General features: G+C 47.9%; 1 protein-coding gene across 2 annotated transcripts in view; it reads right to left on the bottom strand.

Annotated features, from left to right (window-relative positions):
• The window catches only part of PLXNA4 (plexin A4), a 472614-nt gene that overhangs the window by 34134 nt on the left and 415028 nt on the right, over positions 1-23452 (bottom strand). For both annotated transcript variants that reach the window (XM_076346806.1, XM_076346900.1), the window contains exons 20-25: positions 21407-21641; positions 20848-20990; positions 17592-17860; positions 13490-13556; positions 11148-11294; positions 3688-3847 (exon numbers count right to left, since the gene is read on the bottom strand). In XM_076346806.1, coding sequence (XP_076202921.1) covers positions 3688-3847; positions 11148-11294; positions 13490-13556; positions 17592-17860; positions 20848-20990; positions 21407-21641 — 1021 coding nt within the window. The remainder of the gene's footprint in view (positions 1-3687; positions 3848-11147; positions 11295-13489; positions 13557-17591; positions 17861-20847; positions 20991-21406; positions 21642-23452) is intronic.

Raw genomic sequence — 23452 nt, 5'->3', positions numbered from 1 at the left:
TCCCTCATGCCTTCTCTCTGGTCTGGGTCACCCTGAAGGTGCCCATTGAACAAGGGAGAAAAGTGTAGCAGAGAAAACGTTTTTCAGGGGCAACTGAAATACCCAGATGGATGGAAGACCTGCCAGATCACTCCAAGTGCCTTCATTTGAGCTAGTCATCATCAGTTACACCATCCTTTACAGGCACTTCTAGGTCATGATGCACACAATCCATTTCAGTCAACTGTTCATGCCATATACAGTGCTTCCCACCCTTTTCCTAAAGACCCTAAGTCTCCCATGAAGGGCCATGAAATAGTTTGTAGCTGACTGTGCACAGCAATGGCATGTGGAACAAATGCATGAGGCTTACCCAGGCTCGATGCCTATTTCATGATCACTTGTGCTCATGAAAGATTAGTCTGAAGAGCTGGGGGGCTGCTTTCAGTCCTATGAGTATTTTTTCTCTTCCCAGTAATTTCCACGAGAGAGACAAATTGGCATAGGAATTAGGAGAATAAACCCTTTGTGTGATGCTGTGGGTACCGGTACAACCAGGTGGGTAGGAAACAAAGAAGGGTAAATGTCCAGTATGTGATGACCTCTAGGGAGAGAGGAGAAACTCCGCTCTGCTTCTGGGGTAGAGAAAGGACCACCATGGCTGGGAAAAAAAAAGTTCATATCAGAACGCATAGGTGGAAGATACCTGGGAAATATTTCATCCTGGGTATGCAAGCCATCTGCTTTACTGTAAATATACTACAGTTAGACCCAGTTTAAATGGCTCCTAAAGGTTGAACCCCTCACCTCAGTACTGCACCATCGATGAGGTAGTGAAAGCTTGCCCTGACACGGTCCACAATGAGCCTGAGTCAGCATCACTGAGTGCAAGACAGTCCAACCTAGCAGCTCCCATCACCTCAGCAGTCCATTTCAAAAAGCAGCCGAAACACAGGGAAGAACGAATGCCTCAGCATGGAGCCAAATTCTTGTTTTGTGATCCTCACACCCTAATGCTTTCCCAAAGATGGGGTATTTTATTTGTGGCAAGGGCTTAAAAAAAATAACAATAACAAAAATAGCCACTGCAGAAAGAAGCCTTTACTCGGAGGGCTGCAATTTGGGTTTTGGACTAAAATGTAACCTCAGGGTGTCCAAAGTAAGTGCTTTCAGCTGACAACCACCTCCATGAGTTGTCTGGGTAACTGCAAAACATTATGACATTTGTGACACATACAAGTCACTCTGCCTGCAGCTACCCTGCATTTAACAACTCAGAATAACTCATTAGCTTGTTCGCTTTCTTCCATGTGAGCAATCTGGCCTTAGTATGGACAGAAAGCCCAGAAAATTGTAATGGTAATAGAAAACGGTGTTGCTGTTTAGAAAACCATCGATTTCAAGGCCAGATTACAGTCATCTGCTCTGACCTACTGTTTAGCATGGACTGGCGGGGCTGATCCAGCCGCTTTTGCAGTTCTGAGTATTCAGCCTGGGGCAGGTCGATCCTGAGAGCTCTGTGCTGCTTTCTAACGGCCAGCAGTGCTTTCTGCTCTCTCCTTGCTGCCTTCACTGTCACCAAAGGGTGGCAGGTGCCAACAAACATCTTTTCTTGCAAAGAGGCTGGGCTGGAGCTGTGGCTGGATGTGCCTATCCTCTTGTTCCTGCTTCACTCATGCCAGCCCTGCTCCTCCCACCTTGTTAGCTGCTGTGCTAAAGGAGCCTGCAACTATATTGCTCCTGGCAAGACACTTCTACTAGATGAGGGGGTTTTTTGTGTTTTGCTTTGGGTTTGGTGTCCCCCCCACCAACTGCATCATCAATGCTATCGGCCAAACAGCTGCTCATTAAGCAGTCTCCTGTCAGTATGGACGCCTGTCCTCTGAGGGGTGCACACGCTCATAAATACTTTCTGGAACTTGCTGGTCCTCAGCACCACTCAGCAGGTCAATACTGCTTAAAACAGCAACAGTCCTGGATGCAAAATTGTCAGGCTCCAGCTGGGACCCCGCACACACACACTTCTGTATCTGCCAGTTGTCAGAGCTACAATAAAATCTGCAGACTCCAATTTATCCCTCGTATTTGCAACATGCAGGTAAAATTCCTGCCTCCTGGTATGGATACATCATTCATCCCCACAGCAGAACAAACTACTTTCCTCTCACACTCAGTCTGAGATCCGAACGTAACGGGCTCTGTGGCCACCATCCAGCATCAGAGAGGTCAAGAGATCTGGCTGTAAACCCCAGTCCTCCGGTCTACTGTGCCCTGGCGCCCTGTCCTATCTGCCCCCATGCTCACCTTAGCACTCACCAGTCCCCTGCTGACTCACAGCAGCTCCAAAATCGTCTTGGATCCTTTCTGGATGATGTATATGATCTGTTCTTTATTGTCGCTGGTTTTGGCAGTTTCTTTCGTTATTCTAACTGCCTTTCATGAGCAGGAATCTTGCTGCAATTTCTGTCAGGAATTCCCTCCTCCCCTACACATACGCACACACATATAGACACAACTTTAATCCCTGACTTCTCATTCCTGCCTCCATTACTGCCGTGAATTGTTTCTTGGTGCCAGTCCGTTCCTTCTCCTTTTGATTCCTCTTCTACTTTGCTGGGTTTTATAGACTCCATCATTTTCCACTCAAGTCTCTTTCACTGAAGGTCACTGAGGGCACATTCTGGCAGATACAGCCACAATACCGTCCCCAGCTCCCTATCAGACACCTCAGCAATGTCCTGAGCAGATTTTTCTACATTATTCCGTAGTAGCCTCCAGGTGTAGTATCACATCTGCCTCTGGACCCCAACTTCAGACATCTCACTCCTCCCAGCATCCTTGCTCCAGATTTTGGGCAGAAATAGATTTTGGCTTCAGAGGCACGCCTGCACTGAGCTGTACAGCTCCCTGTGTGCCCCATAGATCAAAAGCACAACTGCCTAGAAACGCAAGTGAAGCTGCTGCAGCTCTTTCCACCCTCCAAGCAGACCAATGCACGAAGGAGCAAACCACTGAAAAAAACCCACATGAATACATTAACAGAGGGACTAATCTTTCCTTAAGACCTCCTAGTCCTCTGCAGAAAGGAAACCTCAGAGCAGCAGCTCCCGGCCCTGCTGGTGGCGGTGGGGCGCTGGCAGGAGAGGGAAGCAGTCAGGGGTGAGATGGATGCAGCCCACTCAACAGAGGATGCTTCATCCCCTTTCCTGTGCCCGCACAACAAGTAATTAATACTGCTTGGGCTGTGACTATCTCAGGAAGAATATATATATAATCCAAACCCTCACTATTCAGGAAAGAGCGAGGAATAAATCTCTGCAGCCTGAACACTGCTGACACCACCACCCTGGGCATTTGGTGCTTTTTCCAGGAGTCTTTGGCAGGACAGCGAGAATCACCCCAGTCATGCCTTTTCCATACCCTTGTCCGAGCTGAATTCTGTGGGCAGAAAAGCAGGATGGCTACCGGTCTTTTTAAGTTCTCAGGGCCAAAGATTTCATAAGCCAGGAGCATATGCCTCAGTTTAATCCTCTTTTCTGCCCTCTCACCATTGCTGCTGCTCTGCCTTGCACAAGCACCAAGGGTACACCCAGTCTGGAGACGTGGCACTTGCCCCAGCAAACAGTGTCTAGATTGCGTTTGGCTGTCTCCCATCTCCGCTCTCCCCCCTGCCTGGGGGCAATCAGGGCCCGTTGTGCACTCACATACCCAGGTCCATATCAGCAGCTTTGGGCCGGTGGGAGCAGGGCACGTTCTTGAAGATGGCATCGAGGATTTTCTCCTTGACCTGCGTGATGGTGTCACAGTTCAGGATCTTCACCGGGATCTCGGGGCTGTTCACGTTGTCGGGGTTCACACAGCTCAGGACCTGAGAGAGATGCAGTCAGACCCACTGTGCATTTCACAGCAGCACGAGTACCCTGTGGCCACCCTTACGCACCCACCTTCTTGCAGGTCCCTGCGTCCTACAAGCCAGAGGGATCTAGAGTGCAATAAGGTGGAAAATGTACACCAAGAGTATTCCTTTCTTTGAGAGGGCACATAGACCTGGTTTCACGCAGGGGGATTGCATCCATCCGTGCCTGTGCTGCTCTCAACCCTTACCACTGTCTGTGCCCAGTGAATTAAAGGTAACTCGGAATTTGGCTCTCAGCTAAGTGCTGTGGGTTCCCAGATGTTTCAGCCAGTGATTTGGGGCTGATGTGAAGGTTTTTCTGAACTTGTGTCTCACGCCACTTGTCTCTGTGAAGTGAAACTACTATATCTGTGGGAACAGCCCCTTACATTTCAGCCTCATCTCCTTGGTGTCTTTGCTATATTAATACCAGAAATCCCATGAGTACCAGCTCAGGTTCTGGTGCTTTCAGTAAAAATGGCATTCACCACATGGTACCAGACAACGGTCATTGACACGCTCTTTTCATAGAAACCATTAAACATGCAGCCAGGCCTGACCCTGGTTGGAGCAGAACTGGTATCCAAAGGGTTCTCCAGAGCTTTCCTTGGCCTCTGATCCATTCCCTGCTCCCTAGAGAGCTGGCAAGGTGACCTAATTCAGTAGTGGCCTCCTTGCATTGCCACCTGACATTGACAATTCAGGTAAAAGTACTCTTTAATCTCTCAAACTTAAGTTTCTCCATCTTCTGCACAGCACAGGACTGACCAAGACCCTTCTCAGAAGAACGCTATTAATTTGAAATGCAGGGCTTCTTAAAAAAAGAAACACAAAATAACAACAACAAAACCTTTTGCTTTCACATAGAGAACAAGAAAATTGACCCAACTAGAGAGGCCTCTCATTTCTCAGAAGGAGAATATCATTTTCTCCAAAGACTCTGCCCAAGAGTAAATGCAAAGCATATGGGGTGGTGAGGGAGGGAGGGGTGCCTTAAACACATACACACAGTGTTTAACAGCAATCTGCCCACTAACTCTTGGCCATGTCTTTGTCGAGCATTCTGCTCTCTCCTGGTTACTGGAGTGTGAAGTCTATAAACTTTTATAAACTTAGCACACCTTTGCACTTGGAAGGAGTGTTCAGTGATGCTCCTGGCTATATACGGTCATTAAATGTTCCTGTGCCACTTTTACAAGTGCAGACATGTTAGTTTTGATGCCTTAGACAAATTCTACCTTGACTGTAAATTCTATTCTGTAGTATGCAATAGGTACTGAACTCTCCATCATTTTCCATCTTAACCTACTAAGATGCAGTGGGATCTCAAAGTGGCTTGAAACTGGGTGAAATCATATCAGTATAATTATATATTGGCTCACCAGGCTTCCTTTGGTGCTGTTACGCTCAACTAAGAGGGACTTGTGAAGATATTGCTTACAAAGAGCTCTGTGATCTTTCCGGATGAAAGGGGAGATGTAAATATGAGATATCGATTAGATCATAATGTTATTATTTATATGTCACTTCCAGAAGTATTGAAGAAGCATCAGTTCAGATAATAATAACAACGGCACAGATTTACAGTTCTGTGGCATCTTTCATCTCAAAGGATCACAGAACTATACATAAAAAGCACTGTTGCAATGCCTCCAGTGTTGAGGTTTTTAGTTGCTCCCTCCCATTGCACATCTGTAGGGAAATGAAGCAGTGACGGCAGGCTAGGACAGCTCTTTTGAGAGTGCTATGAGGGTCACACATGGTTCTGGAGACCAAGTTGCTCTGCAGGTCTCTCTCAGCGATCTGAGCTCAGCTGAGGTGAACTGAGCTGATGCCAGTCAGAGCAAGCTGTGTGGTGTGATTCCTCTCTGATGCAAACAGCTGGGGTTCAGTTCAGTTCCCCACATGAAGGCACTTAGTACTCTTTAACATAATCTGGGCTACCCTGCCAGGCATCTAGCTGCTGGTCCAGAATGGCCAGCATCTCCTGCAGGTGCTGACCAGTGCCCACCACACCAGTACCCACCATGCAAGGTAGACCATCATCCAGCTGGAAGCTGACAAAAGGTGATTTGCTCTTATAACTTGGTTGCCCTTGAACTTCACGGGGTGCCAACTTTGGGAGATGGCAGAAAAACTCTGCCTGGGTGAGCCACGATCATTCATGCCCTGACTACAGTAGCCCTTGCTCTCCTCTTTTCTGGCTCAGTTGGAAGAAGAAGGAGCAGGGAAGGCAATGTTTCAAAGGGCTGTGCAGAGAGAAGTTTGCTCTTAGTGGTCTCAAGCATAGATGGGGGCAGCTGGTAGTACCTGTAAACCCCTGAACTCCAGTGTGTTCATATCAACGACAGTCAAGAGGCTCCTTTCAATATTTTAGGGAATTCAAGCATTGCTTATAGAAAGCAACACCCTTCCCAGAGCACAGTGGCTTTGACATATATGCCCCAGGCTTCACATCAACTCTCAGTTGGTATTTTCCAACTATTCTCTTGTGGAGCACTAAACTTTTCTCAGTACAAAGACCTGGAATTTTGCAGGCTGCACCTGTGTACTGCACGCACTACATGGCTCTTCTTTGGAGATTGTCACGGGCCTTATAGAAGTCATCCTTACACCTCAGATGATTGAAAATCTCTGCTCCCCATCCAACAGACTGAAGCTCCTAATCATAATAAGGTGTCTGCAATGGAGAGAGAGATTCCTACCACTCCTGTGGAAATCCTCCCAAGGGTTTCCTCTGTTGTCCCCCCAGCTTTCTATAGATTGTCCCTGGTAGGAGGTGACCAGGAGAGAAAAAATCTAAGCATTGGCTTTATCCATTTAGCAGAGCTCACATGCTCCAGTCTCACTGGAAGAGTAAGGTTTGCCCTGTGCTTCACCCAGGGCTGTCCTCATAACAACCAATGTAAGACAGAGAACTAATCCCATCGCTCCTGCAGTGCTGCTCAGCTATGTCAATACAATTTCAACGTCAACTGGTGGGGAAGAGATCCCTGAGATGGCCTGTGTTGTATTCCTGCATTAGTCAGTCTGAGGGAAGTTTTGCGATGCTGATCTCCTGAATGCATTCACTGTTACTGCTCCGTCACCCACTACCTGCCTTTGAGCCCTACGGGGCAGAGCTAGCAAGGTGGGTGAAGGGGAGAGGAAACTTCAGTGTCACTCAAGGAGGTGCTGAATGTTTTGTCACTGAGAGGACACCAGCACTTGGCACCACTGTTCCGTCATGCATTGAGGTCTGTGTCAGCATAACATAAGGACGGTGCCAGTTGTGGGGTCAACATGAAAAGGTATGGGACTGGGAGCAAGCGGAGTAGTAACTTCTGAGCCCTGCTCTCCCACTGACTGTGTATGACCTCGGGGCACATCATCTCACTGGATTTGTGTTTATTGACCTTTTTTTACATCCTTGGGCTTTTTTTGTCTGCCAGCCCTTCCAGCCATGAGCTGTCTCTAAGTGTATATACACATGCAATGCCTAGCACAGCTAAGCCCTGATCTCCACTATGGATTACTGGCATTGAAATAATAAAGGCACAGCTTGTGATTACTCATATGGGGACCCTGGCTCTGAGTTCTCTGCGGTGTTTGAGTGGTCTGCCCTGAGACCAGGACATCACTACAGTTTCTGTCCTGGGGACAGACATCTTTCTCTCCCTTCTAGATTGGGCTAAGGAAGGTCCAAGGAGGCTAGCATACAGTGAGGCTTGGCAGTGAGCAAGGAGGAGAAAGACCCCCAAAGAGACCAAGCATGGGAGAGCCTTCTTATATCTCAGTAGTGGCTTCTTCCCTGCCACCAAAATTCCCTGAAAAGCCTTAACCAAAGGCAGCTCAAAGCATCTTTATCCATCCAGAATATGTTGTCAGGAGAGATGATCCAATTAGGCTCTCAGCACTGGAGCCGCCGAGGTGTGCAGGGAGCACGCAGAGCATGCCACTCCTCAAGACATACTGGGCAGCTCTCACCTACCACCCCCAAGCACTAATTAGCCAATACTCTTGATAGCTTTCGATACACATCAAGGTCTTTGCTCTCCTGCATTATTTGTATTAACAGAAATGAAGCTGACACAGGAGACGGATGGTCTTTCATCTCCCAGTGACAGCAGAGCAGTGGCAGTAGGGAGTGAGGTTTTTGCATCTGGACTCTGGTTTGGTGAATGGTTAAAAAATCATGGATTCTGGCAAAGGCAGATGGCAGTCAGCAGGGATGAGATCTTCCTGTCTCTCATAGACAGAATAATCTAGCTGGGTTTTTAATAACACTGCAGACCAGAGATGACGAGCACTGACTGCTAGCGAAGACATTAACACAAGAGAGTGTTTCTTTGAGGAGAAGTAGGGAGAAGACCTAATGGTTAGCTGCAACACATTTATTCTAGTAAATCACACCTGTAACTTGCTCAATTTCTCTGGGACTGAAAAATCCAGTAAGTACAGAAATTGTTATAGACTGCGAAGACCCTAGGCCACGGAGGGCTGCTTCCTGGGAGAACTGTAGGACCTGGCAGATTGGAGCTATCTGGTTTGGAGAGAAATCAGACTGAAACAATCTAAATTTAGTGAATGAGGTGTGTATTGTAAAATCAGTAATTCCAGATGTCTGAAAGTGCTCTGTCTTCTTTCTTCTCCCTGGATATGTCAATTCCTTTGGATCTGCTTTTCACTCAAACCATATTTGAAACCATGACTTAAAATATTTAGTCATGATTAATGAAAGCTAAAGGATAAATGCCTTCCAAAAGAAGCCCTGGCCTTGTCTTCCTGGAATAATGACAATAAACAGCCTGTTTCAATGCGCCATGCTGCTGGAATTGTGATTTAACTCAGTCAAGCCGTCATCTAGCACTCATGAAACATGAACAACCCAATGAATTTTAGCTGCACACACTGCAAACTCACAGTGGTGACCACGTGCATTTGGTAGAGAGCAGGAGACATTGAGGGAATTCCTATATTACAAATACTGAATCAGTTCTTGCTTTATTTTGTTACTATATATTTTTAATAAAAGATGACAGACTGCGTAAGGAAGGTAGAGGAAGGACAAAATAAAACAGAAAAAAAGAGAAACAGAAAGGAAGAACAATGCTATTCATATTCTGCTGCTTCTTAATCTCCTTCACTGAAGCTGATCTCTGTAAATCTGCTGAGATTCCTATCGGGATATATTTGTCTGCTCTTGAGATGTAAGAGGGAGAGCTGATTAACATCAAACGACACAAAGCGAATGGAGGAGAGCTTTGTTCAGGCTGATGTATAATTACTACCCTTTGCTGGCTGCTTTATATCAAGCCTAAAAGGATCGAAGGGATTTCCTTTGGTGAAAGCGATCACTCTGTGTCTGCATTTTTCTTCCTTTTGCTCACTCTCTCCATGTGAGTTCAGGCCTCCAAATTGCTAGACAACCACACGTAATAGAAAAGAAGCACTACGCTGCCGATTTAATAGGAAAGTCACATTTTTAATATGCAAAATAAAATTGTGGTCTTACATAAGAATAAAGTCTACCCCCCCATCAGACTTGTGTTCTATCAAAGCTCACCTCTAGACCGCCTGTAGTTACTGAAGAAAAGCAGGCATTTCTAGCATCAGCCCATCTGAGCTAAGATCTAAGACAGGTCAAGGAACTAATATCGACTGGACACAGCTCTCACAGCTAGCTAAAGTTAAGTGAGATGAAGGTCCCTCATTTGAAAGTGCAAACAAAATAATCTGGTAAGTTCAGAGCATCTTTTGACCATCCTAAAATTTGGGGTTGGGGTTTTCTGAGAACAACGACATGGGAAATAAAGAATTTAGAAGGATCATTGAAGACTTGGAAAGTGTTCTTCATCCCACAGAGACTTAGAAGCTCAGTGGATTTAAAGTATCCAGGAAAAAGTGAAGGCCCACAAACACTTACACTAAGAAGAGATATCTAATGGTCTTTAATTGTTCTTTAATCAAGTGGGAAAAGGGTGTAATCTCAGAGTAGAAGCTAAAGCTGGACATATGCAATGTATATCTTCCACCATGCAGACAATTATATTTTGAAGCAAATGACTCAGTGACAAGGATTAATATTCTTTCCCTTGAAATCTTTAAATCAAGTTCATTTTTCTTTGACTTGTGCTTGCTCAAGAGGAATGGCTGCATCAGCTCTAGAGAAGACCTAATAGGTCCCTCCACTGTGTACCTCTAACATATTCCTTGATGTTGAAATCTTCATTGGAGAAACAGATTTTTTTTTTTTTTTTCTGTTGAGGATTATTCTAGAGAAGACCCTTGCGATACAACCTCATAAAAATTATTTTTGCTGTAACTTGCAGGAGGCCACAGGCTTTGCACTGACCCAACACCACAAGGTCTCAGGATGGCTCTGGGCTTGCCGTGCCCTGAGCTGGGTGTCCCTGTGATCACAAGTGTCCCATGGACAAGGGCCTGAGCTCAGCAGTGGGGACACCCCGCATGGCCAAGGGCTGCCACCCCGGGCAGGCACTGCCCAACAAACACCAGCCCTTTGTGTGCCCGGGCTGGGCGCTGGGCAGCTCTGCCACTGGCACTGGGGACCAGGGAAGAGGAAGCAGGTGATGGGGAGAGGGGGGATCAAAATACCCACAGGTGGTCCCAAGAGAAAGGAGGAAGAAACCCCACCATGAACTTCACACTCCTCCCAGGGAAGAGCTCAGGGTGGTGACAACTTGCAGTGACAACCCCACCTTTCTGCTGTAGGAAGGCTGTTACCTTTGACTTACAACTCAGAGGGATGTTGGAAGGGTGGGCATCATTCCAGGGAAAAGGGGTAGATACTGGGAAGTATTTTGTCTAACAGAACAGAGTAAATTGCCCATATCTATTGTCGTCACATTCACAGACGTATTCATGACACAAGGTTCACACTTGTCTTCCAATGCTGCCGGACCTCACCTAATCCAAGGAATGGTAAAGGATTGGCAATGTCGGCCCGCCCTGCAATGAGTGCAGATGCTTTCAGAGAACAGGCAATGCCTTTGGGGAGCTGGAGGTGCTCTGGGCATGGGGCAGGGCACAATGGAAGTAACTTGGAAGCAGCCGTCTTTGCAAACATGCTCTGCAAGGGGATGCTTCAGCCACAAACCTTGCTGTGTTAGGGGATGCGACTAGTCAGTCTTCAGCAGGGTTACCCTGCTGGGTTGCAACAATAAATTGTCCCAGAGGGTCAGCACGCCCATCACTGGCTTCTTTTCTCTAAATCCCCTTTTGCTAGAAGAGGCTGGACAAGCCCATAGGAAGGTGTGCTCAGAGCACTCACCAGTGTCTTGTAATCAATCTGCTGTCGGATAAGCTTGTCCTCACTCAGAGAGTACCGGGCCTCCCCAGTGATCGAGTCGATGGGACCCTTTTCCATCTGCTGCTTGATGGCACAGAAAAGGGAGAACAGAGGTTCACCAGCACACTCCTGCAGAGGTAAGAGACAACCGTGAGGTGAAACAGGAGGAGCAGAGGTCAGAACCCAACCTACATAGCATCTCAATGACTGCCACGGCTTGCCATCCCCAACCACTTGAGGCAGATGCATCAGTAGAAATCAGTCTATTCCATACAGCCCGGGAATAGAGGTGACCCACCACTTCTACAGAGTGCAACCAGCCCTCTCGAGTGTCCTGTCACGGGACAAAGGTGTCAGTGGTCCCCGGCAATGTTGAGGCTTGCAGAGCCTTGTAGGAGCTGTTCAAGTGATTGCCACCAGGCCAGAGCTTTCCACTGGAGCAGGTGGTGGGATGGGTCCCAGAAGACCTGGAGACAGGTCTGAAAGGGAGATGGACTGCTGGTGACCTGTCCTCGGTGTCTGGGCAGAGTCCACAGTCTCCCTGAGCACTCTCATGCTGGAGGCAAATAGGGATGCTCAGGCAGGAGCAGCTCCATGACCCAGGGGAGATGTGCCCCTGGCTCTGTAAGGTTGCATCAGTGATGTCAGATGTGTGGGGCCCAGCACAGGACAGCAACAAGCAGCCCACAGGCAGGGCCAGCAAAGCACACCTCTCCCTAATTTCTCCTTCCCATCATTCGCACTCACTGCACTCCTATTCCCACACTTTTCCTAGGCTCTCCTCCCTTGCTGCCCTCCCTCTGCGCATCTGCTGCCATGCACCTCTCCTCGTGCTTTCTTCTATTGCCTCCCTTCCCCTTCATATCTCCATCTTTCCTCCTCTCCTCCCCACCTTGCCCTCTCCTCTTGCAGTTTGTCCCAACTCAATGAGCAAGGTCATTTTCCTCTGGTGTAAATCCCAGCAAAAACAAGTTAATAATCTGAAGCAAAGTGGCCCCTTTCTCAGTTCCTACACCTGTCTCCCACTTAATTAGCTTATCTGCCAGCAGCATATTGCTTCTGTGTGCCTGCCTCTTGCCCTTATCAGGCCTCTGTTCAGGCTAAGGCAAGAAGACAAGTAGCTGAGTGGGGTGAAAAAAGCCTATTATAAAAGCAGCTTTTTAGAGGGTCACCTCCTTATATCCTTTCCTTTCAGCTGAAAGCAGGAATCTGATACTGAAGTCACTGAAGTTACCTTCCAGGGACCTTCAAAACTTTCCCATGTATTCATCCTTGGGCTGGTTGTGCCTGGGGAAGGTTCAGGGGAATAGGATTGATTTGTAAAGCCTTGAATTGCCAGGCAGAGGGTGGCTGTTCTGTCCAAACGGGGCTGTAAGGTGTAGGGATTTCTAGCAACTGCATTGGGAGTGGCGGAGAGGTGCAGAGCCCAGCTCCTTCCAAAAAGGCTGGCTCTGAGTTTGGTGCCTTGACAATTAGCGTGCTTGAGGCTCAGTGTGGGTCCCCAAGAGGAAACTGCCATCACACAGCAGTCAGCGGCAGGTCTCAAAGGCTGAAAGCCTCTTTTTTTTACCACACACCACCCCAAGGAGGCCCTCCAGGAGGAACGAGAGGGCTCAGGGGGTGTCTCAAGTCTTTTCGCTGTTTTGCTGATGAGCACCCTGCAAAGCCAACCCTACCTCCCACTGGGATACAAAGCAGCAACGGGCTCAGCCCCTGCTGGGCTCTGGATGCAGCAGTCAGGTTTACATGGTGTATTGCGTCCAGCCCTCTGTACTCAGCGGGTGTATGGCCATGCCCAGGGCAGGCTTGAGGCAGCCTTATGCCAAGAAGAGCTTGGGCTTGGCCCTAAATTAAACTAAGCAGGGATCTGGTTATGGTTTGGGTAGAGCAGGTTAAGTATGATGGAGGCCCTGGGTATGATGGAGGCACTAGGCCTCAGTACTGCCTCTGAATTGGGGTGGTAGGAGATGTCCAGCCACTATACGCTGAAAATATGGGTCATCATGCGATGGAGATCTGAGTCTGCTAGTAAAAGGAGAGCGTTTTCAATACAGGTCTCCACCAGGCTCTGAAATCCTTCATGTTTCAGCACTGACCCTTAGATCCCACCTCCGTACAGGAGTTAGACCAACAGGCTGCCTCTCTAACAAACTGTCCCTCTTTGTTCTCCCTGGATCAGAAAACAGCCCCTCTCCCATTAGGCAGTGAGCTCTCTCCTGAGGATAAAACCCTTTCCCCTTATATCTGGGAAGTTTTTGCCCCAACTAAACCTTGCCAAGAAGAAATGCATTAAAGCAGCTGTTCATCCATGCTCCTCCTCTTACCTTGAGGAACTTGTACAGAAGGAAGGTGAACCAGTTGGTGAGCATTTTCTCAGCCACAGACTCTGTCCTAAAATCAGCCCAGGAGAAAAAGCAAATTGGAAATGAGTTACTCATGCTGGTCATATCAAAGGGCCAGTCAAAAGATTGGCTTTGTCCATCTTACTGCCCAGATCTCTGAGCCCCATGGAAAGTCTGGCATGACACCATCAGGATTAAGCGTGTCCTAGGCTCTCTGTTTTAGCTTTGGATTTAGGAAACCTTCAGGCAAATCCTTACTGCCCTGTCGATTCTCTTGTGACTAGGGAAGTCCCCATCTGTCTGTTTCTCAGTTTCTCCATCAATGAAATGGAGATGACAACATTTGAGGAAACCTTCTCAGAGGAGCTCAGGAAGGATAAATCCATCAAATATGAGGAGCTCAGAGTTAGGCCATATGACAAGTAGGCTATATAAATACTTAAGACAGACAGACAGACAGATCTAAATCACCAGAGAATAGTTATCTGGCACTGATTATCTCCCTGGCATTTGGGAGTGATTATACTCCTCAATGTATCAATATGTGGCACAGTCACAGAGCTCATCCTGTTGCCCTTGAACACTCTGTCCTCAATCAGACAAAAATCCATCTCAAGCCTTCAGGGTGAACTTTTCCTACAGAAGGACCGACTCAGACCTGTAAATGTGGTTTGGGCACCAGGAGCACAGGATAAATCTGTGTTGGCTCCAGTACATGCACTGGTGCTGCTCAAGAAGAAAGCAAGAGTCCCTGCCTGGATGAATTAAAGTGGGTCTTCCTTGTCCTGGCTATCACCAAAGCCACCCAGGGGTTCTCACTTAAGGCTGCAGCTCGCTTTTTAGGTTCCCTAGTCCTTCAGCATAAAGTTGATCTTGCTTCCTCTGGAGCATGGGACTTGCAAGGGGAAAGGTTTGCATCACTGGAGCTGTATGCTTGGAACCAGCCAGCAACCTTGCCTGAAAAGAGTGTCCACCAACACAAAATGATGGTCCCTTCCCTAGCTAAACACAGTTGATCTTTTGCCTGGTGTCCACAGGGATTTCTCTGTTCTCACGGGCACATCTGACTTAAATGGTGGGGATGGTAGGGGAAGGAGTGATAATAGGGGTGTCTGTTGTCAGTCCTCTTCTCTTGCCTGCAACCAAAGAGGTGATATGGTCCCAGTTTGCTACCAGATTAATGCTGTATTTTCTTTGTCTACAGTGATCATTGCTGTGTCTCTGCCTAGAGGTTGCCTCTGTCCAAACCAGCCTGTTTGCCCTTTATTCCCCTTGGTCAAAATCACCTAGCTGCTGTTCTCCAGTGGTCATGGTATGATATTCAATTCCAGCAATCCCCACGCTTATCATGGTCTGAGCTCCTCGTAGGGAATGTCACCCAGAAGAGTGCTCTTTCCGACACTCCCTAGTGTGACACCTAGGACCCCATCACATGGTGCAAACTTAGCATTACCATGAGAAAAAGAACTGCAATCCCATTGTGTTGTTGCTCTCTGCCCTGACAACTTTGATCTCTTTGAGGCTGTAGATGTCATGAGGGATGAACACTGGACACAGGCGAGGTGGGAAAACCATTCCAGCCAGCTCCTTCCTCCTGTCAAATACCCCCCAAAACCAACACTGCAGAAAGGTGTTGGAAGATTCCCTTCCATCCACAGAGTCACAGGGAGGGAGGGGAAGCATCAAGTTGAATCCAGCTGCTCCAACTAATTGTCTGGGGACCTCACACCAACATCTGAATCCCAAGGCACTAAGCTATTCACGTGTTCATTGGCAGACTCTGTTCTGGTGCTGCTCAGTGCAGGACCTCCATCTCAGAGCACAAAACACATCTCTGACTTCTCCTTGTGTTTTTAGAGCTTGGAACAGTGGAGGTGCCTTCTTTGTTCACTGTCTCTCCTTCCAAAGGCCACATTTCATTTCCAACAAAGAGGACTAGAATTAGAAAAGAGCTGGAAGAAGGAGAAAGAAGGAAGATGGGATGCTCAGGACAAGACAGGAATGAACAACCAGGGAAGATAAAGAGATGGAGAAAGGGGAAGAAAAAGGAGAAAATGAAGGGAGGAGACAGTTGGAAGGAGGCAGTGCCACCCAGCATCAGAGGAGAAGCACAGAGAGGAAGCCTGGGGACAGCTGGAGGGAGGTCACCAGCCAGGCTGTAGGGCTTGAATTGCATCAGGGAGTCAACTGACACCAAAGCAAAGTCCAGTCTCTGCCCCTGGCTTTGCTACCCTGAATGCCAGGAAGTGCCTTCTCCTCCTTTTTTTGCTGGCTCTCCATAGTGGGCTGTGTGCCAGATGAAAACCCTCCCAGCAGGCAACACAGATCTCTTCCCTGCCCAAGCTGTCCATCGCAATCAGCTGAGAGCTCCTCAAAGTTGGCTCTGAGCAGTGGCAAAAGCCATCCATCTCCAGTAGACTCCCCCTGATTTTACTTAGGGTCCTGGCTTGAATCAGAAGCATTAGTTCAGACCATGAAAAGGGGCTGAATATGATCCCAAAGGGAGAAGAGGCAGCATTTCCCTAGGCAGAGAAAGCACATTAATTATGAAGCAGTAGATTTCTAATTCAAGGGTTCCCATACAACCCTGGTAGTTAAACCTTAGACCTGGCCAAGAAGCACCAACCCAAACTTGTGCCTGATACGAAACCAGTTCTGTTGTCCTGCTCAGCTCTGGTACTGGCTTCAACAAGCTCCCAGTGCCAATGCTCAGGGAGAGACAGAAGATCCCACAATGCAGCTGAAGAAGAGTCTCCATGTGTCTGTAGTTAACTCATGAACAAGAAACGCAGCAGGGCAGTCCATGTCCCAGGCAGGAGAAGGCAGCAGCTGACTTACCAGGGATATGGTACAGTCTGTGTACCATATCAGCAGAGTGCAGCAGCAGTGTGCCCAGGCAGCCAAGAAGGCCAATGGCATCCTGGCCTGTATCAGCAATAGTGTGGCCAGCAGGAGCAGGGAAGTGATCGTGCCCCTGTACTCGGCACTGGTGAGGCCGCACCTCGAATACTGTGTTCAGTTTTGGGCCCCTCACTACAAGAAGGACGTTGAGGTGCTGGAGCGTGTCCAGAGAAGGGCAACGAGGCTGGTGAGGGGTCTGGAGAACGAGAATGATGAGGAGCGGCTGAGGGAACTGGGGTTGTTTAGCCTGGAGAAGAGGAGGCTGAGGGGAGACCTCATCGCTCTCTACAACTCCCTGAAAGGAGGTTGTAGCGAGGTGGGGGTCGGTCTCTTCTCCCAAGTAACAAGCGATAGGACGAGAGGAAACGGCCTCAAGTTATGCCAGGGGAGGTTTAGATTGGACGTGAGGAAAAATGTCTTTACTGAAAGAGTGGTTAAACATTGGACCAGGCTGCCCAGGGAAGTGGTGGAGTCCCCATCCCTGGAGGTATTTAAAAGACGAGTAGATGAGGCGCTTAGGGACATGGTTTAGTGGGCATGGTGGTGTTGGGTTGACGGTTGGACTCAATGATCTTAGAGGTCTTTTCCAACCTCAATGATTCTATGATTCTATGATTCTATGGTACAGTCTGTTCTATGTGACATACTCATAGGTCCTACACAATGCAATTGGAATTTTCAGGTTAAAAGGAAACATAAGCATAAATGAATGTCTTAAGCACACAAAGAGTCCAAAATAAGGATTAGGAGGCATGGGCTCTTGCTGCCCTTATGAAGCTTTCTGGAAGATCCACATTAAAATCCAGAGGTAGTTCAGTTCTGTAACCTTTAATCGTTGACTACTTTTTGGTTAGGGAGGAGATGGAGCAAGATCTACAGACACACTTGCTGAAAGGAATGCTCTGTCAGGAAGTCTTAAATGACCAGGAAACAAGAAAGGGAGAGCGATACAGTCTTCATTCAGCCCTACTTTCATTATTCACCTTTCTCTGCAAAGAGCTTCGTGCCAGCCCTACGGGGTCACGTGAACTGTGGCTGTATATCATTCTGATTTCACACCCTGCTGCACAAACAAAAATCAAGCCAATTTGCTCCTTTCCTCCAAAGATGACTAGCATGCTTATGTTAGACGGCGGGGCACAGGCTGCCCAGCCCAGCTCACTCCAGCCCCAGGCATCCTTACCTCCGGAGCAGCAGTTTGGGGTGGTTCTTGCTCTCCAGATTTTTGTCTATGAGGTCGGCCAAGAGCTGTTTGAGGACATCAGTAGCGTACTCCAGCTTGCTCTGCAGCACCGTCATGATCAGTGAGGCCACATTACCACGGTCCCTCATGGAGAAGCTGCGCTGGGACTCCAGTGTGCGGATGAAGGACAGTAGGAAAACCTTGTTGTTGATGAGCTGAGCAAAGAGCTTCAGGCCTTTCTCCACCCGTTCCTGCCTATAGCCAGGGACCTGCACAAGAAGAAAGGGATTTTATACCTTTCAGTCACTGCCCTCTGTGAGACCTCTCCCAAATGGGTCACACACTCTTTGCTACCTCTCTGCCCTCATCCCTCCAGCTCCTCCAACTATACACTTTGATATCAAGCAGAAGTCAGTTCTGAGACAGGGAAAAGGGAAAAGCTGCTTCAAACAGCAGAAACAATTAAAAAAAAAAAAAAGTCTTGCATCTAGCAGGCAGGTGAGTCCTTCTTTCTGCATCACAGGATAGTCCTGAAAAAAGGAAGAGAGTCCATATGTCATCTGATGATTAGGAAGCCTGAGAGACCTCCTAGCCACAGCCAGATGATTACTTTCCAACCTTGTGTTTCCCTTCCTGAACAGTACATCAAAAAGAGATTGCTAATGCCTGGATGTGGTACCATACCATATTGTATTTTTATTGTAGTCAGACTGAAGTCTCACTCTATCGCCGCCAAACACCTCTTTTTCATCCTTGCAAGAAACCTGCTTACAGAGATTTGGGGTTCAGCTTTAAGAAGCTGGGAGAGGCAGCAAGAAAGTGAATGGGGGAGAGAGCCTAGGGTCAGGTTTTGACGAGATTAAGAGATGCAGTGAGGCAGTGGCTGAGATGGTGAGCATGCAGCTGGGCCTTGGTTTGAAGAACTAGGTAGATGAAGGTATGAGAAGACACGCTGAGTTAGGACCTGTCTTAGAGGTCCCACTGCGGTAGGACCCCTGGGCTTGGGAGGTGAGATGCTTTGGAGACAGAGAGGTTGATAAGTCTCTAATATTTTTCTCAGCTGTGAGAGGCTGGTGAACTAGTTTTTACATAGAACAATTTAGGACCTCAACACTGGACTCTGGACTCCACAGCCTACAGTGGGCTTTACCCTTTCTGGTCCTTCTGGCTCTAGATGGAAATGGAGCCTAAATAGAGAACCCCAAACTCATTCTTCCATGTTGCTGAAGCTGTTCCAGCCCTTGAAAAGTCTTCCCTTGAAGCTGGAGGGGCTCAACACAGAGCAACACATGTCACTGAGGCATGTATGTATTAATAACCAACCAGATTCGGCACTTTAATCCAAAACAAGCTGGCGTGCTTAAACAACCAACTAATGCAAGGCCCCTTAAAGAGTCATTACTTTTTCATTCTGGAAATTAGAGCTCTTAACTCTTTTTGCATACAGCAAATAAATTACTTGGTAAATAGCTTAAGACAACCAACCAACCAACCAACCACCACCCATCCCGCCAATAATTAATTTTAACTTACTTGCTTGAACATTTAATATTGTCTATCCCCAGGTTATTATGGAGAATTAAAAAATAACAAGAAAAGTATTTTTTACTGCATCTGCAAGCAGTTAATTAGCAAATGAACTGGAAATAAGTAAGACCTGCTCACTGCGGGATCCATGCTGGGGCCTTTTGCAATAAATAGCAACTCCTTCTAGGTGCTACAGAGAAGGGAGCAGAATGGGAACTGCCTTCCCTCATATGTTGGTAGCCAAAGATATTGACACCGAAAGAGCTGTTGAAGCTTTACAGGGGATTAAGGGAAAAAAAAAAAAAGATGAATGAAATGAAAGGAAGAAGAGATCAAAGGTAGCCGATTGAAACATTAGCTCTGTGTCTCTCTGTGTGTATCTGCATATGGGAGTATCCTTCTTAAAACCTCTATAAGGGTCAGATGTTATTCTGTGGTCGGCCGGCTGAGGTTAATGCATATAGGGACTGTAACTGGCTGTGGGTATGATGAAAGTGTTTGTGTATGTGTATACCTATGTGGGAGAGAGATTCATCACCCCTCATCTCTTGTGCTCATTTGTTGAAGCTGCTGAACTACTCTTCCTGAGGGAAAGCAGTTTGAGGCCATTCTACCTGCACCCCAAAGGCGAATATCTACAGTAGTCAATGTGTAACTCAGCCTCCTACCCAATCCCACAAGTCCTCGTTGCTGACAGATCAGGGTTTTTTAATGGTTCTCTCCATATAGTTTGATGAATTTTGGCTCTCCTGACGGGAAGGAGCAAAGATGAGCAGGCATCTCTGATTACACAGCCAGCCAAGCATGGTATTGCCTGCGCCAGCTCCTGTTCCTCCCCTCTGCCAACTAACTCCGGTCTTGGCCTCCAACAATCTCACCAGCCCATGCCAGAGCCTCTCTGAAGCTGAGAGCTTGCCAAAGACTTTGCAGAGAGCTCAGCCAACGACCTCCCTGGCCTTGGCCATGGTGTATCGCCTGCTTCTCTGGCCCAGGTATCCCTAGAGCTGAGCCTGTCCATCTGCAAAAGCCTGAAGGAGTTTTGCGGCATGGGCAGACCTCACCCGGGGTCCCATCAAACTCCTCGTTGCCAGTGAGGTAATGCAGGCTGTGTGCAGACCCCAACAGTGCTGGGCAACATCTCACTGTTCTCCCACCGCTCTCATCCGGAGAGTTGGGGTAGGGGAGGCAGATGTGGGCAGGGTATGGGCAGACTGATGCTGTGGTTTTTCTGACTTCCCTGCAAACCACAGAGCGCAGCAAAGGTGAACTTCCTTCAGTGACTGCAGGTTATTTCTATAGGTGTTACCAGGATAAAAGGCTTCTCGGTAGTGTCAGTGTTGTGCAAAGCTGGAGTGACACAGGCAGCTATGCTGCTCTGCCATACAACTTTTTTTCCTGTCCCCTGCACATCTGTAACTAATAAATCCAGTCTAAAAAACAAACCCCAGCAGGATGAAGACTAAGGAGGAGCTTAATACAGTAGTCCTAACGCACATAGATCTATGAGACTCTTCCAAATACATGAGTGATCAAATAGAATTTAACATTTAAGATAGCAGCAATCATCTTCCCCTTTCAACCTGGCTTTTTAATGAGGTAAAGTTTCATCCCTGGTAGGACACAGCATTATAAGCCATCACGTCCCCACCACTGACACAACATCTCTTGCATTCAGGACAGAACAGGGAGGCATGAGAGGAGCCAGAAGCAGGAGATGTTGATTTCTTACCTCCAGATCCCTCAGGACTGGATGATCTTCAATGCCAGGGAAAAGCACCCTCATGGTGTAGGTTCGGTAATCGAGGAAGGGGATCCCAGCTCCATCCAGATCGCTTGTCAGCTCATGAATATCTGTCTGTAGCTCTGCAAAGGCTGACACAAAAAAGGAACGACTCATGTAGCAATGACAGTCCATATGTCCCTAACTGTGATGGGAAAAGCCCTCAGACCCACGTGCATGAAGACTAAGGTACAAGTGGAGAAGCAACTTGTGGAGAGGAAGAAGAAGGTGGACAAGAGCAGTCTCACCTTTCCTACAACATTGCCTTTTCGCAGGGACATATGCCAAGGCTCTCCCTGGACTGTGAGTTAACAAATACAGCTTGGACAGGGTGAAGGAAGGCTGGACTTAGGGAAAATAGGCAAAGTCAGTTTAGATCCAGGCTTGAGCCAGACCCACAGGGTTCAACATTCCTGTTCCTTGGCGATATTTTGTCTCAAAGCTTTGTGGCTGGATCTCTCTCTTCTACCAAAACTGACACAGCATCAGCCTTCCTTCCTCATCCTACCTTCTTTGCACTCCAGTGCCACCCTGGACTCCAGGTTGTCCATCTGCATCTGCAGACGCTTGAGGGTGAGGTCGCTTTCTCTGGATTTGCGCTTGTACGCAATCAATACAGCCACGATGAAGATGATGAGCAGGCCACCAGCCACCGCAATGCTGACAATAGCTGGCAAGCTGAGAGGGCTGTCTGGAGAGATGTAGACCATCCCTGGGGAGAACTCCATCCCTCCTACACGAGCCTAGAGGGAAGGCAGGAAAAAGTCACATTGAATCTGCAGAACAAGCGGGAACACAGAGAAACTGCATCATCTCCCTGACTAAGGCTGAACGATGATCTCCCCTTGTCTCTCGAGTTAAACAGGGCATGAAGTACTTGGATAGAGAACAGCTAAAAAACACCTGAAACGTCATGTAGAAGCACCTCTGTTGGTAGAGTGACCATGAACCCAACCAACAAAGGACTTCTGGTGAGACAAATCTCACCAGTCCCAATGTCCTGGCTACATAGCAGTTTAGAGTTTATTCTGGGTTTTCCATTCCCTGTCCCAAACAGCTATGTTGTGCTGGACTGCCCTGATGACACTTAGTCCCAAAATGCACACAGGACACACAGCTCATGGGTATGGTCTGATGGGTCCTAACCTCATAACGGAACAGGGGACACCTGACCCAGACAGCTGGCACAGCAGCAGTCAGGACAGTGGGAATGTAGAAATCAGAGTCACGATTTGCTTTTGACTCTTTAAACGGAGAAAACTGTACCTGGAAGCCACTGGGACAGGAAAAAAACCCCACAAAAACCACAGAGCCTGGCCAATGCTCTTTACAGCCCCTCTCCTAGCCACACTTTGGCCGGGTGACTGCAGATCCTCACCAGTGGGACAGGGAGCTGAACACAGCTTTCTGCTCTCTGTGCAGAAGGTTCCCAGGGCTGCCGCCAGTCTCGGGGACAAGCTGCTGTGCGAGGACCTTGTTTTTAACAGACAGAAGGAAACCCTGCGGGTGGTACTGCTGCAAGCCCAACAAAATGCTCTGATGAAGCAGGTCTGTTAGGAGCCCATCTTTACAACATGAACACCACTCCCAACAGTAATCCCACGGGGTACTACTCGCTCAAGGCTACTACAAGGTTGTTCAAGGCTATTTGCAGAGTAGGATAAGTTTGAGTGGCAGGGGGAAAAGCATTGCTGACTAGCTTGAGGTATAAAAAGAAGGCTTCTAGGACTGTGCTGTGGTAGGGGAACACTGGTTATGGATCAACATAAAGCTAGGAAGACGCCATGCAAAGAGCTTGAAGGATCGTGACATGGTGATGAGCCCCATCACTTCACCCCAGCTGAGCTTTGTCACAGAGAGGCACAGCAGGCCCTGCAGAAAGTGCAAAATCTTGCTGCCAGGCAGAAATTCAGTCAAGACCCCAGGGCTACATGCTTCCCCCTCCCACTGCAACTGGGACCATTGCAGCATGTAATTGAATCTTTTTCTTTCTCTTGTATGAGGAGCTCTCCCTCACCTTCCCAGCTCCCACGGCAGCTAGTGAAAACATCCCCCACATCCCAGCCTGGTGGCTAGCCTTGTCCTTCATCCCACTGGCTCTCCGTTAATCCATCTGCCTCCAGCATACACATTAATCCCAGGCCTCCCATGCCTCAGCTCAGGCACTCACTCGGGTTTCCTCTCTAGGTTGCAGGAGGAAGAAACTGGCCCAAGGAGGAAGGGTTGGAGCCAGCAGAAGAGACTACGGAGCAGAGAGTCATGAATTAATGAAAAGTTTTCCAGCTGCTCTCGCTCCTCACCACCACAGCCCTTGCTGGGGACATGAATCTCTGTGACCCCACCATCTCCTAGACATTATTCTGGCCCCAGTTACAACCTCTGAGAGGATGTCTGTTTTGCTCTAGCACCAGCTGTAGGCTGTTCCTCAGTGGCTCCTGGCTAAAGTCACCTGGATGTAACCCTTATGTCTTAGACAGAACAAAAGTGAATATAAGGAAATATCTAATTTCCATCCACAAGGTCCTCTCATGCCCTGAATACTCCTAAGCATTTT

Source organism: Aptenodytes patagonicus, chromosome 1 (genome assembly GCF_965638725.1).
Source record: "Aptenodytes patagonicus chromosome 1, bAptPat1.pri.cur, whole genome shotgun sequence".
Lineage (NCBI taxonomy): Eukaryota > Metazoa > Chordata > Aves > Sphenisciformes > Spheniscidae > Aptenodytes > Aptenodytes patagonicus.
This window is presented reverse-complemented; position numbering and strand designations above follow the sequence as displayed.